This window comes from Rhinolophus sinicus, chromosome X, assembly GCF_036562045.2.
Source record: "Rhinolophus sinicus isolate RSC01 chromosome X, ASM3656204v1, whole genome shotgun sequence".
NCBI lineage: Eukaryota > Metazoa > Chordata > Mammalia > Chiroptera > Rhinolophidae > Rhinolophus > Rhinolophus sinicus.
In genome coordinates this window covers 76,332,116-76,349,044 of record NC_133768.1, presented here as the reverse complement: position 1 = coordinate 76,349,044, position 16,929 = coordinate 76,332,116, and the positions used below count along the sequence as shown (strand labels likewise).

The 16,929-nt window shown below is 39.3% G+C and overlaps 2 protein-coding genes across 4 annotated transcripts in view; one reads left to right on the top strand and one right to left on the bottom strand.

Moving 5' to 3' along the window:
• Positions 1 to 11,745, top strand: part of AMMECR1 (AMMECR nuclear protein 1) — a 124,643-nt gene extending 112,898 nt beyond the window's left edge. For all 3 annotated transcript variants that reach the window (XM_074323795.1, XM_074323793.1, XM_074323794.1), the window contains 3 exons: positions 3,356 to 3,446; positions 4,851 to 4,947; positions 7,300 to 11,745. In XM_074323795.1, coding sequence (XP_074179896.1) covers positions 3,356 to 3,446; positions 4,851 to 4,947; positions 7,300 to 7,414 — 303 coding nt within the window. In that variant the 3' untranslated portion in view covers positions 7,415 to 11,745. The remainder of the gene's footprint in view (positions 1 to 3,355; positions 3,447 to 4,850; positions 4,948 to 7,299) is intronic.
• Positions 11,746 to 11,764: 19 nt separating this feature from the next.
• The window catches only part of TMEM164 (transmembrane protein 164), a 216,939-nt gene continuing 211,774 nt past the window's right edge, over positions 11,765 to 16,929 (bottom strand). Inside the window, exon 8 of the mRNA XM_074323799.1 lies at positions 11,765 to 14,980. The gene's annotated coding sequence lies outside the window, so the exon portion shown is untranslated. The remainder of the gene's footprint in view (positions 14,981 to 16,929) is intronic.

Here is a 16,929-nt window from a genome sequence, read left to right as displayed (position 1 = left end):
TATTAGGGTTATGTTTGGTGACATAGTTTTCCCACAGGCTACTTCCTTATCCATCCTTAGAAATGGAAATTTACTGCAATAGAGTTTAGAGCAAGGGGAATCCCAAGTCCCTAGTTAGCTGATCTCTTATCTAGCTGATAATTGCAACTAGCCTTTGTCTCTTGGGATGCTGCTGGGCTGAAGGATCCTCCAATCTATCTAAAGGAGGATTCAGTTATTATACATGAGGGTTATATTTTGGAGTTGCATCTGTGACAGATGCCTCCCTCAAAAAATACGGAATTAGTTTTGGTGTTCATTTCAAGTAGAGATGACTTAATTTGCAAAGCCAGTGATTTCCGTAGGTTGGCCAGATTCAGTCTTTCTTCACAGCAAGCCATTTTCCACTCTCCTGTTTTGACTGTGCAGTATGACTATTTGGTGGTGTCTGTGGTTCTGGGAGTAAAGAAAATGCTGTTGCTCAACAGGTGACAAAAAGCTATTATGCTTTGATTCTCTTTAGAACATTATTACCATTCTCCTGATTCCACTAGTTGAAAAAAATGAGTCACTCTGGTTTGGGCTTTATATCTTTGTGGAATATATTTTTGACCTATGAAGTAAGTTATTTCTCACAAAGGATTCACTTTAAAATCACCGTACCTGGGGTGGCCGGATGGCTCAGTTGGTGAGAGCTTGAGCTCTGAAAATCAGGGCTGCCGGTTCGATTCCCACATGGGATGGTGGGCTGCACCCCCTGCAACTAAAGATTGAAAATGGCAACTGGACTTGGGGCTGAGCTGCGCCCTCCACAACTAGATTGAAGGACAACGACTTGGAGCTGATGAGCCCTGGAGAAACACACTGTCCCCCAATATTCCCCAATAAAGTTTATTAAATAAATAAATAAATAAATAAATAAATAAATAAATAAATCACCATACTTACAGTTCAATTTACAGGGGCTTTTGATTGTTCAAAATCATAGGAACACAGAAAAGAATTTAAAATTGTAAATGTGGTACTAATTCAAAATGAGAATTTTGGTATGTTTTTTCATATCAAAATTTGATGGTGGGGCCTTCTCAAAACACAAGAGTCAATCAGTTTTATTTGTGAAATAATTTTTATTTGGGTCAACATGTCCTTTCAGTTGGGTCTTACTGAGATATTATTCACATACCATACAATTGGTCTTAACCTCTTAATTGTTAAATTACTAGGTTTTAAAATCTCTGAAATTTTTGTTGAGGAGCACAGAATGTATTCCTATGAAGAAAGAATTTATGTTTCTAAACCACTTCCACTTTGCCTAAGTCACTTTTTTTTTAATACATAGCTACAGTTTGTCAGAGCTCAACTGATTATTAGAGGTTATCTAGTTAATCCAGAATAAAAATCACCCAGGGAGTTGTTCTTTTTTCAAACTATACTTGCTGAAGCATGAAGCCTCCTGAAATTCTGATTGTTTGCAGCCCCCATCCTCACCCTATACCAGTTAAACACCACTGATTTAGTCTAACACGCTCATCCCAGAGATAGGGAAACATTCTTCCTCTCATTGTTTTGAGTAGAAGCTTTAATAAGCACCAAAATTCTTTTTCAATTTTAACATGACAGATTTTGATAAGCTGAGTTGGAGATGCAAAATTCACTTCAGTGAATGATGGAGGCATAAATTATTTATGCTGTATATCTTTAAAAACAAATTATGAAGCATATGATATTGTAAAAGGAAAAAAAATCTCAGTCACTGATCAGAAAGTTAGTATACAGAAACTGCTACAAATTTGTCATTGTCTCAGTACTGTGTCAGGCACTGGGGAGATTAGTAGATGTCCTTTATCCTGGAAATCCCTGATAGCTAAGCATTCATATTTCTTCTTAGCTGTCCACAGCCATTTCCCACAGGGCATGGGAGGCCTGATTGTGTTAGCTTTTAAACAGCTACCCTGATTGCATTTTCAGCAAAAGGAGATTCATAAGAATGCTGATATTAAATAGATAGAAGAAATAGCCACAGAGATAGGCTTTAATAAAACAACATAAACTGCTCAGAATATCTGACAGACTCTGATGGATGAATGGATGAAGACCTGGGGAAAGAATGAAGTGGTTTTTTTCCAGAGGACTTTATATTCCCTTGAAAACTTCAGCCTATGGGCAGAAGAAGCAAAAAAAAAAACCTGTTTATGGACCCCTTTTCCTCTTCTAGACCTTCACATCCATGGAAAGAGTAAAGGTCTATGACTTCTCTCATCTGCTGAAAAGAAGCCTCTTTTCTGGGTAAAAAGGTTTACCTGGCCTGACATCTTCCCTCCAGTACCTGGGACAACCATACACTCCACTTGGAAGCCACTGGTCTAAAGCAACCATAGATTTGGAAGAACAGAATGGAGTTGTTATGCTTTTGAAATTTCATTTTTATTATCCATGTTTACAAAGAAGTTAAGAACTTTTCATGATCTCTGACTCTATACTGTGTGTAAGATAGGAGGGGGAAAGGACAGATTATTTATGATTGAATACTAATCAAAGACAAAGTACACTACTTTTTAGAAACATTAGCAAGAAATTGCCTACTTTTACTTAGAAGACTATCTTTTTTAGAGCATCACCAAAACTTTGAATGTTTCACGTCAACAAGTTTCAGTGGTCTCTGGGTTAGTATATAAAACATGTTTAAAATGCTCTGCCCCAAAGGGATTTGAAATCTTTATTCCTCTGAAGTGTAGCAGTAATGTGTGGGCAATGAGGCAGCTAGACAGGCTTTGCCATTGGTGCCCTTTAAGCTATGATACATTGTTTTAGAAATCCTATCTGTTATTAGTAATGATGTTGTATCTAGTTGTTGTTTGTTTGGTTGTTTCAGTCTTATCTGTGTTTGCCTATGTACATATAATTCAAGGTTTTAAAGAGACTTAGACAGTTTGGGAAGGAAGCAAGCAGCTCCAGAAGTTTCGGAACTTAATCTGAATTGGTGATTGCACCTGAAAACAGGGTAGTTGCTGTCTCTTGAAAGTTGGTTCCCTTGGTCTAGTTCCTTACTGTCATGAGCCACAATTTGGGAGTGGGCACAAGATTCTTACCATCATCAGTCTTATTCCACACACAGCCCCAGAATGGTTGTCCCAGTCCCAAACAGAATAGAAAAGCCCAGCACCTGTTGGCCACATGCAAATCAGTGTTTTCAGTCTCCGTGGCCATCATAATGGCCTTCAAACCCAAAGTCGATGCTTTGCAAAGAGAAAACTGATATGCCCTTCCAAAACCAAGAGGAAAGGAAGAGTTGCATTCTCTTGAAAGTTAAATTATAACTTTTTCTTACTGTTTCTATGAAGAAGACTGTACTAATAAAACTGCCAATTTCTTTCAGGTGGGTGTACATGGCATTAGAATAGAATTCATCAATGAAAAAGGATCAAAACGCACCGCCACCTACCTACCGGAGGTTGCAAAGGAGCAAGGTCATTGTTGTACTTTATTTCATGTGATCTGGTGACGAATTTAAACAAATATACAAATTGAAATGCAATATCTGACCTTGCAGTTATGTCTGATAATTGATCAATGTCAAATTATAAGAAATGACTCTTCCATCCCTGCCACTGCAGTGTCTGTATGAAATTGGTGAATCACTCACCCAGAAGTTGAATCTGTGCACTAAAGTTTGACAGCAGAAACACAAAAGTATACTTTCGAAAAAGAAAATATTTGTTAAAGTTGGGTATTATTTTAGGCAATAGTTTGCTATGAATTTGAAGAGGCAGTTTCCCATAGCTATAGCCTTGCTTAGTATAAACAAGCCTTTGGTTTGACAGTCAGCCACACATTTCATTGTCAGTATCAAAAATTTCATTCTTAGGTGGTTGCCATTACTCATTTTCCTACTATTATGATTATTGGTTTCCCATTAAGGTTAGGGGCATTGAGAATACACGAAGTAGTGTTTTATATATTTGGCCTGCACTTCCTAATCAACAAACGTTTTTCTGTTTTGCAGATAAACCACAAACCTTTATGAACCACTACTGTAACTCAAAATAACTTCTCACTCTGTAGTATCTTGTCCTTTCTAGCCACTACTAAATTTTTTCGTTGAAGTGAATATTTCTTCTTTACTTTACTAGAGCATTTCTTCTCATCGGAAAACATTTGTAATTTGGTTTTCCCATGTTTATCTAATAAAAATGTGAGATGCATAATGGCAAAATTTAATATTATTAAACCCCTAAACAAGAGTTAGTCTTTAAGGCAGCTAGCTGAAAATTTGTTTGGGTTGCTTATAGAAAATGTCTTAATCCTGCAGTTCCATCGATTTCGTAAAGTGTATAGAAGAGATAGAGGGCCTCAGATATTAGTATACCATCCCAAGTCAGAACCAATAAAAAGTCCCTTGAACACTGCACATAAATACACTTGATTGACTACAGAAGATACCATTAGGAACAGCAATTACCATGAGTTAGTATGAGAGTTCTAAGTACTACTGAGTTGGCACAATGACATATAGGCTCTTCCCTCCCTTTTAAGAGATGTCACTGTTAGAGAAGAATACAATGTTTGTGGTTTGTTACTGAGAAATGACTGAGCAGTTATAGCCAGCCTCTTCAGCTTCTTACCTTCAAATTTGGCTGAGGTAAGAAGCCATTGTTGTTAACCATCATGGAGAGCTAGAATATTAGGGGTGTGGTGGTGAACCTGTTTCTGTGCAGGATGAAATCTTAGCTCTCCTGTGTGATTTTTAGGACCAAAGGAGTTGATCTCATTTGGTGACAGTGATAGCTGACCTCTACAAAGTCACTTTGTATTTAACCAAAGGTGCTTATTACATGTACTTGATTATATTTTATCTGGTCTACTCTCCACAGGATGGGACCATATTCAGACTATAGACTCCTTACTGAGGAAAGGAGGATACAAAGCTCCGATTACTAATGAATTCAGGAAAACCATAAAACTGACCAGGTACTGAAGGCATTTTCTAGTATAAGCCAGCCAGTACATTTTGATGTATATGCTTATAATCCTTTGATTATTTTGGTCTCTCTAACTATACTTGCTTCTCTTTTCTGAAACAGAGTGGAAATGAATGGCAGGGCCATACTGAGGGTGGATACAATGGAACTCTGCTTGGCAGTAAAGCCTGTATGATATATGAGCCCATCCTTCCCATCTTTAGCTCTGTGTGATTACTCTGGCTTTATATGAGCAAACCATCTGGGCCTTTAGACGACATTATTGAAGAACGTTATCTGAATTAACTATTAGCTAGCTTTTGGCATTGCTTAGCAGAATCCCAGGATTCTGAAAAGCAGTCCTCAAATTTGAATTTAACCTTAGAATTCTGGCAGTGATAGAAGTCTCCCATGAAAGCTTGCTGAAAAATACAATTGAGCTAGACTCACAAATGCTAAATAAACTTCTGCATGGGGATAATAGGGATACTTATTTAAAATGGAAAATATCGAACATTTTAGGAAAATGTGTTGTAGTTTCCATTTATTTTAATTCCATAAAACCACACTGAATGCCTATAGTGTAAAAAAGTCTAAAAATGGACTCTTCTCAGCTCTAAGGAGTTACAAATTTGAAAATGCCTCCATCTCTGCTCTCCCTAAGTTCATGGTCTCAGAGACTGGAAGGGCATGTACAGAAACGATTATTAATATGAGGCAGACTGTGATGGATGATGTGCAATCATAAAGTAGGAGAAGAGGGATTCCAGGGAAGGGTGGGGATAACAGAAAATTTCGAAGAGGAGGTAGATTGAAGGCTGAGCTTGAAAAATAGATAGAATTTGACAGGTGGAGAGTGGGGAAGGAAAGAGATTAACTGAAAGAACTTTGTGAGTCAACACATGTAGGTCGCAAAGTTCTGTGAGCGAGTACTGAGGAATGTTCAATAGTCTGATTTGGCTGTTCTTTCAGTGTACACATAGAAGGTGGTCATTAGAGGAAAATATGGCAAAGAAGGTAGGTTGGGTCAGATATGAGGGTCTTGAGTTCTAGACTAAGAAATTGAGACCTGATTCTATAGACAGTTGGTAGCTATTGAAAGGTTTTAAACAAATGGTTTTGGGTAGGTGTAAGTCTGGAATTGGAAACAGGAAAAATAGTTAGAAAACATTGCTATTATCTGAGACTATCTGGCAGCAATCCAAAGAGGGTGAAATGGGAGCCTTCACAAGGGATGGGAAGAAAGGAGGGAACAGATAAGAAAATATTGTGGAAGAAAGGAAAGGACTAAGTCATCATTCAGAAGTAGGGAAGAAAAGTAAGTCAAGGCTTTTATCTAGATAAACGGGACCAAGGTGATCCCTTCAGCCGCGGAAGGGACCACAGGAGGGCAGGCATGTTTACGCATTGATTCTAGATTCGAAGTGCTTCCTGGGATATCTGTATAGAAATGTCCAGGAGATCACTGAAAATGTGTATGTGTAGAGCTCATGGACAGACATGGTGATTTGGGGTTGTCTGTAAAGAGGACATAGTTGAAACTATTAGGATAGGGTTCACTAAGCGGGGACAGAGCATAGGGTCAAAAGAACTGAAGGTAGAAACGTAGGAAAATCCTCCAAGGCAGGAGTAGGATGAAAAGTCAGAGAGCAGTCTGGGAGGCAGGGGGAGAACCCAGGGAGTGTGGAGTTGTGGAATCCATGGCACAAGAGAGCTTCAAGAAGGGAGTGGTGAGCAGTACCATAAGGAGATGTCAAGCAGGAGGGGTAGGCTTCGGGAAAAGCAGTGTCCACGGAAGAGTGGCAGCAGCAACCAAGATGCCCTGAGTAGTGTGAGGTGAGAAAATATATATTACTCTTAAGAAATGTGGCAATGAAAAAGCTAGAGATGGGAAAAAAGAGGGTTTGGGACACCAGGATTAAGGAAAGGTTTTTGTTGTTACTGTTTCTACTCAATGGCAAGACCTGAGTGGATGTGCAGACAGCGGGAAAGGAATATGGTAAAAGAAGGAGCGACAGCAGATCCCAGAAGAAAAAGTAGTCAAGTGAATAAGATGCGTACATGATGGTAATAGGTTGGTTTCACTCTGTTCCTTCCTGTTACGTAGCAAACTGGGGCTGAGGGGGCAATAAAATTTCTAGAAGAATTTGAACAAGGAGTAGTAGAGTGGAAAGAGCACTGGACTCAGACTCTGGGTTCTGATCTCAGCTTTGCTACTTATTAGCTGTGTGACATCGAGCAAGTCACTGCTCCTCTCTGGGCCTGATCTATAAAATTATCTCTAAGGTCCCTCCTAGCTCTGACATTGGCCTGTCACCTATTTGTTGATGTTAACTTTGTCTCTTCCCTGCCTTTCTTTCAGGTACCGTAGTGAAAAGATGACCCTGAGCTATGCTGAATACCTTGCTCATCGCCAGCATCATCATTTCCAAAATGGCATTGGGCATCCCCTTCCTCCATACAACCATTATTCCTGACACTGAGCCGCACAGCCAGTCACTGGGCCTCTCTGCAGACCTCTTCCCAGGAGACCCTGCCCCTTCTTGGTCTAGCTATCTCTTTTATTGTACCATTTTATGATGATAGTTTCCGTTGCCATGGTGAAGCTTCGATGTCGTCAATTAAGATCATCATGGTAACGGGTAGGAAAACGAAGTTTGTTAAGAAGATCCTGTTTTATTATTTTAGATCATTGATTTTTTTTTTTTTTGCAGCATATATACCTTTGGGGGGGGGGGTTTCTTTCCTTACAATATTATATAGAATTTTGCTTTGCTATCTCAATCAGGTTTCTATCTTTCTGTCCATGTTGCCTTACTTTCCTGTCTTCTTTCCTCTCTTCCTTCTGTTGACTGTGGATGGAAGAAATTGTGCAGTTTTTAAGGACTTTATTTAGGTTTTTCTTTAGTTTTCCTCAGTGAGATAGATAATGTTTCATAGCTGAGTTTGGGAGGAATTCATTTGAAATTCAGGTATTTGTGTATTACTCTGGAATTTTCTAGAATTAATTTTGCTACAAGAGCTTAGTATGTGGGTCTTCACTCCTTAAGTACATGTTTTTCCCATGGTCAAAATATATGAACTTTAGTTCTAATATATAACATTTGAAGGTCCATGATCGGGCTTGTCACAGAGAGTGAGAAATCATTTGTGCCTATTGTGCTGGTTATCATAAGAGAGACTGCCTCATCACTTTATAGAACCAACTTATAAACTAAAACACTGTTTTAAGAAAGTACAAGCTACCTTTCATATGCTGTAGAACTCATTTTGAAAAGCAGAGAATATCAGGAAGAGAGCAGATACAGAATTTAGTGCCTTTAAGAATAATATAATTAAGTGGAATTAAGAGAGGTTAGAAAAAAGGCGATTTAGAGAAATATTCTTATAAAATTTTGTCTCTGTATGTGAAACAACAGATTAGACAAATTCCTTACTCTTAAGTATTTTTTTAAGCTGAGAAATTATTTTGAGCAAATAACCAAAAAGAGACATGTGTCTATTATATACTAATTTAAATTTGTTAGCTTTAGGTTTCAATACGTCATAATTGGCCAGAGACAATTTTAGGTACCATTTGCAGACATGGTAAAGATAATATAATGAAACAAAAGTTCACATATGCCATGATTTCAGATATGTTTGTCATGGGGACAATACTGGAGTTTTAGAAATACTATAAAATAGCTTCAATCTCTTTCTGCACTACATACTTTTGATAGAAACACATTTACTATGTTGATGTTATGTTACACCTGTAGAAATGGAGTTGGCATTTAGATAATGATATACGTTATTAGAGCCGAGCTCATGTGCACGGCTGGTCTTTCCCATGATGCATACAAAGAGAACTTCCTAATTTCAATAGGAGGTCCGTATGTCTATCACCAGGAAAAATGACAGAAGATTCTGGAGAAAGATTTACCTTCATTTTATGGTAGCGAGTGAGTGTGTGTGTGTGTGTTGTGTGTGTGTGTGTGGTGTGGTGTGTATAGGTGTGGTGTGTATATGTATATATGCATATACACACCGCACATATACATATATATAATTTTTTCAAACAGGAAACCAATATATTGAGTGATGAATATAAGTATGGTGCAGAACATATATTGTTTAAAGTAGGAGATGTCACTGAGTATCAAAATGGCATAGCTTATACATATAGTTGCTGTGACAAGTGACAGACTGCTAGTTCAGAATTCAAAAAAACCATTTTCTAGTTTGTGAGATAATTGGCTGAATTCCTTCTGCTTGCCATTGTGGCAAAGCAAACTGCTTTAGTTTTTAATGAGAGTTCTTAGAAGTTTGTTGGTATTCCTTCCTCCACAGCATCCCTTGTTGAAATAACCATTTTCAGTTGTGATGCCTTATCTAAGAAGCCAATTGCTAGCCTGAAATGTAATCTCGGTAGCCAGTCCCATTGAACCTAGAGATTAGTCAGTGAAAGCTAGCTAGCTAGCTGTTGGCTTTTACAAAGGGATTTTGAGTCCTTTAATATCTATTTGGGAGCATTTTGGAGCAGATTAGTCTTTCGATATAAAAAACAAGTGGCTACCTGATGGAAACTTTTTCTTGCCCTTATAGGGAAACTGAGCACAAGCTGAATGATATTGTCTGCTGCAAAAAAAAAGTAAATAAACTAAAGAGAGACAAAAGACCAATGTTGATCCATCTTATCCATCATCTCATCAGTTCAACAGGCTCCTTGTCCTGGGTGAGCTCATGGTTAGAAGTTTTTTTTAAAGAAAAGATCTATCACATACATATGTGTGTGTGTATACATATATACTTACACATACATACATACATACATGTGTGTATTTATGTATTTAACGGTGCTAATCAATCTTGAGCAGGTCACGTGACTGGTCATGCGGACTCTAAAATCATATCAGATTTTTAAAATTTCTTGATATATGCAGATGTTATACAGGTTTTCTTACCAGTGTGATAATGTTATACTGAAGAAATAACCATCCTGCAGGCTACAGAGGACGAGGTCAGCAATTATTTCCCACCATGGCTTGGGGGAAAAGGATAGTTTTGTCTCCTTTTGTATTCAGATTAATGCACAGTGCATTGTTGTCTCTAAGTAGCTGTTGACTAAAAGACTTCGTAGTATAAAAGGTGTTATACAAACTGTAATGGTGTGCTTCAAACAAACAAATGCTAGACCCTTTCACCTTTGTCATATATTACAAAGTTGTTAAATATGTGGTTTGAATTAACTTTAAACATGTTGAAGTATGTAGCATGTGTTTTTAACTCCAACAGAGATTTTCATTGCACAGGTTGTGTTCTAGCCAGTTGTGGTTTATTTGTTCAGAAACACAAATGTGAATTGCACTCATCATCACCAGAATATTGTATAAGTTCAGTGATCTTTAAATAGCTCAGAAGTAATACTTGAACTTCATTTCAGTAGCACAAAGTTTACATAGCCCCCTTTTAAATGTTAATTAGTTCCATTTATGTTTTCTGTTTTCAAATGCAACTGGGTATTTTTCCTCTTGGAAAATACTACGTATTTTACTTTAGTATGTAGCAAAAGCCTTCCATTTCTGGAAGGGTTTTCTTGTTCTTAAAGTCAGCCAGGTACCAGATTCTAAAAGAACAACTGTCCCTCTCCCCCTCATTAAGTGGCCTTCTGACTGCACGAGAATGTGCTACTACCCTCTCCAGTCTCCCATACCAGGAGAGGTCGGTGTAATTGATGAAGTGCAAGGCTTGCTCTTTTTCCCCCATCCCACGTAAAGCAGTTAGGAGATTTTCAGTCCAGTGCATACAGTCCTAACGCCCAGCACACTGGACGCTTGTATACTGGCCTCTTTTCATGTCTTCAAATGTGCAGGAAATTAGAAACTCATCTGGAATAGGTTCCATCTCTTACGTGTGTTAGATCAAACCAAAGAAGCCCCAGCCATGCCCAAATGCTGCTCCAAAAGCCTGCTTTCCAGTCCTTACAAAAACCTTGCAGGATTAAATGTGTTAACTTTTTTATTTTTGTACAGTTTCTAAGTAATTTTTGCTAGTGATGTTAAATTGAATTAAGTTTATTTGAGGGGTAAGAGCACCTCCTCCATTTACGTAAACTGGTGACTTTCCTTTTATTTTTTAAAAGCAGAAACCTGTTTTGTGCCTCTCGATTTAAGGGTTTCTGATTACATTATTCTGAAGACCAGCATTGATCCTTTATAATCAAACATATGTTTTCCTTGTTTTTTATTACTGTTTCAGAAGAAAATAAACCTTTTATTTTGCTCTGGACCCAGTACTGCGCTGGCACATAGACGCACTGAGAAAACACTTTTGTAACCACCTCTGACTGTTTTTGTACATCAAAGTTGATTACTTTTGAAATATTTGGATCTAGTTTCTAAGTTATTTTAGTGTTTTATATGTTCCCCGAAATCACTCTGAATCGGTCACCAGCATAATGAGTTCTTGGTGATGCCATGGTGAGACTTGTAATGAGCAAAAGCTACCTGGAGTAGCTTTTCTTTTCCTTCTTTCTTAGGAACCTGTTTTTTGATTACAGTAAGACATCACAGATTACCTGAAACCCCTTCAAGTATAACTAGATCCTCCTTCCTTCCACATTTAATTGCTTAATAGTTTGAGGAAACTATTGGAAATGGGCATTTTATATGACATATATGGCTTTAAAATATTACAAATGAGCAAAAAGAAAAATGAGAAGATTTATGTGGGCCTGTAAGGTATGGCTGTGGAAAGATATTGTAGTAGTTTTGACACTATTGTTATTACCTTTGAAATCATTTACCCAATAAAATGGTAAAACTGAGTTACCATTTGTTGTTTCTTTCTTTAACCTGCCTCATCATAGGATGTTGGTCCCATGCGTGCTTCTTACTAAAACACAGTCGAAGACGTTGAAATAATGAATATAGGAACTGGCCTTGATTTCTTTCCAAACTAGCACTTGGAAAGCCTCAGCGGCCTATAGCTGCTCCCTGCCACGTGATTGGCCTATGTCATCCGTCTGCCTCGCCCTGAGCTCTGGCCTGGTGATACAGTCTAGACTTTATTGGACAATCTGCCCTGGTCATGGATCTGAGACAAGCATCAACTTGAATTCCAGGGGCAGCTCAGCTATGCTTACGCCTGCTCCAAGTTTCTTCCAAATTGGTGTGTTACTGGGTATTTTCCCTTTGTGAATTGGTTCAGGGCAGTAGTCGTACCATCCAGTAAAACCATCTGATGAGGTGGGAAGCCTTTCTTTTGCCATCAGGCCATTGCCATTTTCTCAGTACAGGACAGAATCTGAAAATGCCCAAGATGTGGCCACTTGGCACTTGTACACACTCATGCACACACTAGTTGTACCACACTACCCATTACGTTTCCAGTTCCTGAGTGAGATGAGATGAATTCTATTCCCCACTTGGGTTTGGGGAAAACGTCTGCGTATTGGGCAGGGCAACTGGTGCCGCTGACTTTCCAGGGCCAGAGCAGAGTCTACATCAAGAAAGGAATCTCTTGCTGCGCCACCTCTATCAGCTGTTGCATTATCTCTTTATGGAAAGGCTACCAAGAACATTGTTGAAATACCTCAGCTTTTTCTATTGAAATACCCCGGCTTTTTCTAAATCCTATGCTGTCTCAGTTTCATCATGCATATTTCAGGATTAATTGCTAGTGAGTATGTGCAGGACAATTTTCTGTTACATTGTCCCAAAGCCCGGTTACCCATGTGAATCTGATGACACATGCTTATGTCAATCACAATGACTAAAAACAGCCATCTTGGATCCTAGAGCGCAATGGTGGTTTGAGCAATGCTCCCTTAAGGCAGCCATCTGCTCAAGGTTTACCCAGTTCCACATTCACGTTTAATGGTACATAGGGTTTTTGTTTTAATGATTTAGATATCATTAATAGGTTCAGGTAGAGTGAAATAATTTAATGAGCCCACAGCATTCATTTTCGTAGCATTAGTGGTTAACTCAATGGTCTGGACAGATTTCAACTTCAGTAATCACACTCCACCTACCTAAATTCTTCCCAGAGTTTCAGCATTTCCTTTTTAGACTTCATGCCCCACTGGGCACCTTTGAAATATTTCACTGCTTCGAGGGCAAGCACGGTTGTGTGGGAGGAGATAGTTCCTCTCTGATGATGGAAAATACTATAATAGCCAAGGAGTCCTATCAGCATGAGCTGGGGGGTTAGTCTCCTGTGAGGAAATCACACCTGGATTTAGAGATGCCAGTCAGGAGAGTCAGTGAATGCTTCTTCAATGTTGTGCAGCTCTGACTGCGTGAGCTGATACAAGTGTGCGTTGGTGCTAAGCTCTGATGGCTTCCCATTGTTTGCCCAGGCTTTTCACTTGCAGGAGGAATAGTTGAGTGGGCGGGACGCAACTGAGGCAGGCCTCAGGCATACTGCTTTGGCTCCTACTTTTAAAAAACCTTCCTTGATCCTGTAGCCCATGGTACCATCTCCTATTCCAAACCCCAAGCTTATTGAAAGCAATCTATCAAGAGCTGGAGGAAACTGCCTTAGGTCCTAAGCCCTGTTCTGAAGCCAGTCAATCTCCTCATCCCAAGAACTTGATTATGACTGTGTTTAAAAGGGACTCTTAATATATTACGTTCAGAGTGTGAACAAGAGTATTGACTGTGTATCTCAAATTGTGTAAATGGAGTGACCCAGAGGGCTGGTGGAGGGCATGCACTTTATATAAACAAACACTGACCTGCACTTGCTGATTTTCATCATGACAGATGATCGCATTACTGTAACAGAGTGTAGATGTAGGATGTGCTAAGTCTGGAGCACGCAGCTAGGTGGTGACTGCATTACGTGCTTCTGTTCACCGCCTGCCCCAACACCCTTGAGCTCACACTCCCATTCTAAAAGGACACAGCCCAGTCACAAGGGACTGGTAATTTGTTCAGCCTTTAGTCCCCCTCCATGGTGGAAGAAACTCTTCGCTTTTTAATCAAAATATTAGCTGGCCCCTCAAGGTATTAAAAATATGAGATTAAGCACCATATCTCATAATAAGTACAAACGCATACCAGTTACTTATAAAGTTAATGAGAATGACGAGGCTGTTTTGATGACTATAAAAATTTGTAATTGGAGCGACAGATGACAATTGCAGTTAAGTCTCCATTTATTCTGTTTTGGCTGTACAACACAAGAAGGTCCTGATTTGCACAAAGAAGTGGTACTATCTTGCTTGTATAGTTTTATGAAAGTGAGTGCTTTGTAAAATTCTGGTACAGTCACAGCCTCCTGGGCCAGGCCTGAGAAGGCCTATAAGAAGCTCAGGCAGGAAAAGCATCACTCCTGAGGTTTGAACAGAAATGAGTCAACCTGCTGGCTCCTGCTAACCCACTGGTCTTTGATTGCCATTCTGAATGTAACACATGTGTTTTTGTTAGGTGGGTTTTTTTGTGGGGGATATTTTACTCGGTTTGTAAATATTCTACATTTAGACATACACACATTATTTGAATCAAATGTTTGTGGAAACTTGGATCGCTTCCAACAGAATGCCAGCTCCCACAGGTCAATCTGAAAACCACTGCTAGAACCCCCACATGCCCAGTTATTTTAAGAGTCTTTGGCAAGCTGTCATTTCATCTCCTTTTCCATTTTCGCCTTTCCTCCTAAATGTCAGGCTCAATGTGATCCATCAGTGTTTACTGAGTGCCTGTCCCCCGAGAGGCATGGCACTGTGTTTGGTTTCCAAATGAATATAGTATAATTTTGTAAGACAAATTAACAGGCCACTCTGAGCCAAGAGTTGTGAGGGGCATACAAGTTTGGTCTAGTTAGGAAATCATTCAGACGGGCCCAGGTAACATTGGGCTAGTCTTACAGGGTTTCCTTAAAATGGCTTCCACTTCAGAGTGTCGTTAGAGCAGAGTTGGGGCTGCCCCTGTTGGGGCATTTCTTTGGCCTCCAACATGTCAGCAGCAGAAACCACTCCACCCTGGGAATGGCCATGGTTTGTTGAGTGGAGGAGATTGTTTCTAGTCCCACAATGTGGCTGTCTTGCTCCTTACCTAGAGGGAATGTGCAAGGTGGTTAGGAGAGAACTTATGTGATTGTATAAGAAACATTTATGTACATGCAGAATGGCATTTGGCAGCTGCCAGTTGTGTTTCTTACTGCGAAGCTGCCCTCTGAAAGTCATCAATCTCTTCCCATGACCAGGACAGAGAGAATAGCACAGATAGAGACTAGACCCCTTGCTCTGAGAGACAGCCTTGAGGCCTGAGGAGAAGAAAGTTTATAGCATGCCTACTGCTTAAAAATTACTCCATAGGGGAAAAAAAAGATTCCATTCATGGTTCAGAAGAGAGAGGATAGTAAGGGTAATCCACCTAGAGAGGGAAATCAGAGTAACTTTCTGAATCACCTGCTACATAAAAAGGGCAGGAAGGCAACATTAAAATTGGGTAGTGTAAAACAGGAAACACAACTGGTACACAATACAATGTTTAAATCACATTTTAACTGATAGGAAGCTTCTAAGAGTTGTAGTCACTGCTGGAACACCAGGCAGATTTGAAACTATGAGTTGCTATAGTCACTTTTCATCAAACTGGCATTTCCATCTAAATGGTATTCTGAATTGATCCAAGATTACTGTGTGTGATAACATATGTAAATGGATTTGTGTGTATCAACATAAGAAATAGGGGTTGGCCAGACAGCTGGATGAGGCAGTCATATTCCCCACTGCCACATATCCTGGCAGAGTAGAAAGGATGTCTTAGACTGGAAAGAGTGTGAAACCCCCCTTCTTTTTTGAAGGACAGTACTAGTGTGAGTAATGCAAACATTTCCCTAAACTTTCTCTACTTCAAACATTCAAATGAATTCCAGGAACTCTGCATGGAGACATTGCCACCATGCTGGAATAGGCCTCAGTAATGGCCCCTTTCCCAGAACTGTGGTCCAGGACAGTGGTGTGCAGCCATAGTGACCTCTGTATATGAGGCCTTGCCCCTTGGTGATTTGGTTCTTGTTTATCTTGCCTAGTATATGTGGTCCATGGTACTCATGAATGACAGAATTGAAAATGGGAACACGGTGTTACTCTGGTAATTCAATCAGGATGAGATTGTTCCTGTGGGGTAGATGGGCCTAACTAGCCCCCATTTGGGTTTGTGCCACTCTAGAAGAATCTGTGGCCTTAAAGAAGGTCAAAATAGAACTTGTTAATAGTCAGGGCAGGCGGCACCCTTTGTACCAGGGAAGGGTTACTTACATGTGAATCCTGCAAGCAGGGTGCACAGGGCACTTAAAAATTAAAAAGAAACTCCTTTCTTTTCACCTACTTTTTTTCTCCAACTTCTTTTATTGAGGTGAAATTCACATAACATACAATTAACCACTTTAAAGTGTACATTTCAGTGGTGTTTGATGTATTCACAATGTTGTGCAGCCACTGGCTCTCTCTAGTTTTAAAACTTTTTCATCACTCCATAAAAACACCCCATCCCCATGAAGAGGTCACTCCCCATTTTGCCCTCGTCCATCCTTTAAGTAACCTCTTTCTGTCTCTCCGAATTTGCTTAATCTGGATATATTATACAAATGGAGTCTTATGATATGTGATCTTTTGTCACTGGCCTCTTTCACTTAGCACAGTGTTTTCAACGTTCATCCAAGTTGTAACATGTTTTAGTACTTCGTTCCTTTTTATGGCTGAGTAATATTTCACTGTATGTGTATACCACCATTTGTTTATCCATTCCTCCATTGATGGACATTGATTGGGCTGTTTCAACAATTTGGCTCTTATGAATAATGCTGCTATAAACATATGTGTCTAAGTTTCTGTGTGGATATATGTTTTAATTTCTCTTAGGTATATATGTACACATGGAATTACTGGGTCATATGGTAATTCATATTAATTGTTTTACTTTTTAATGAACCATAAACCTGTTTCCACAGTGGCTCTACCATTTTACATTCTTACCAGTAATGTATGAAGTTTCCA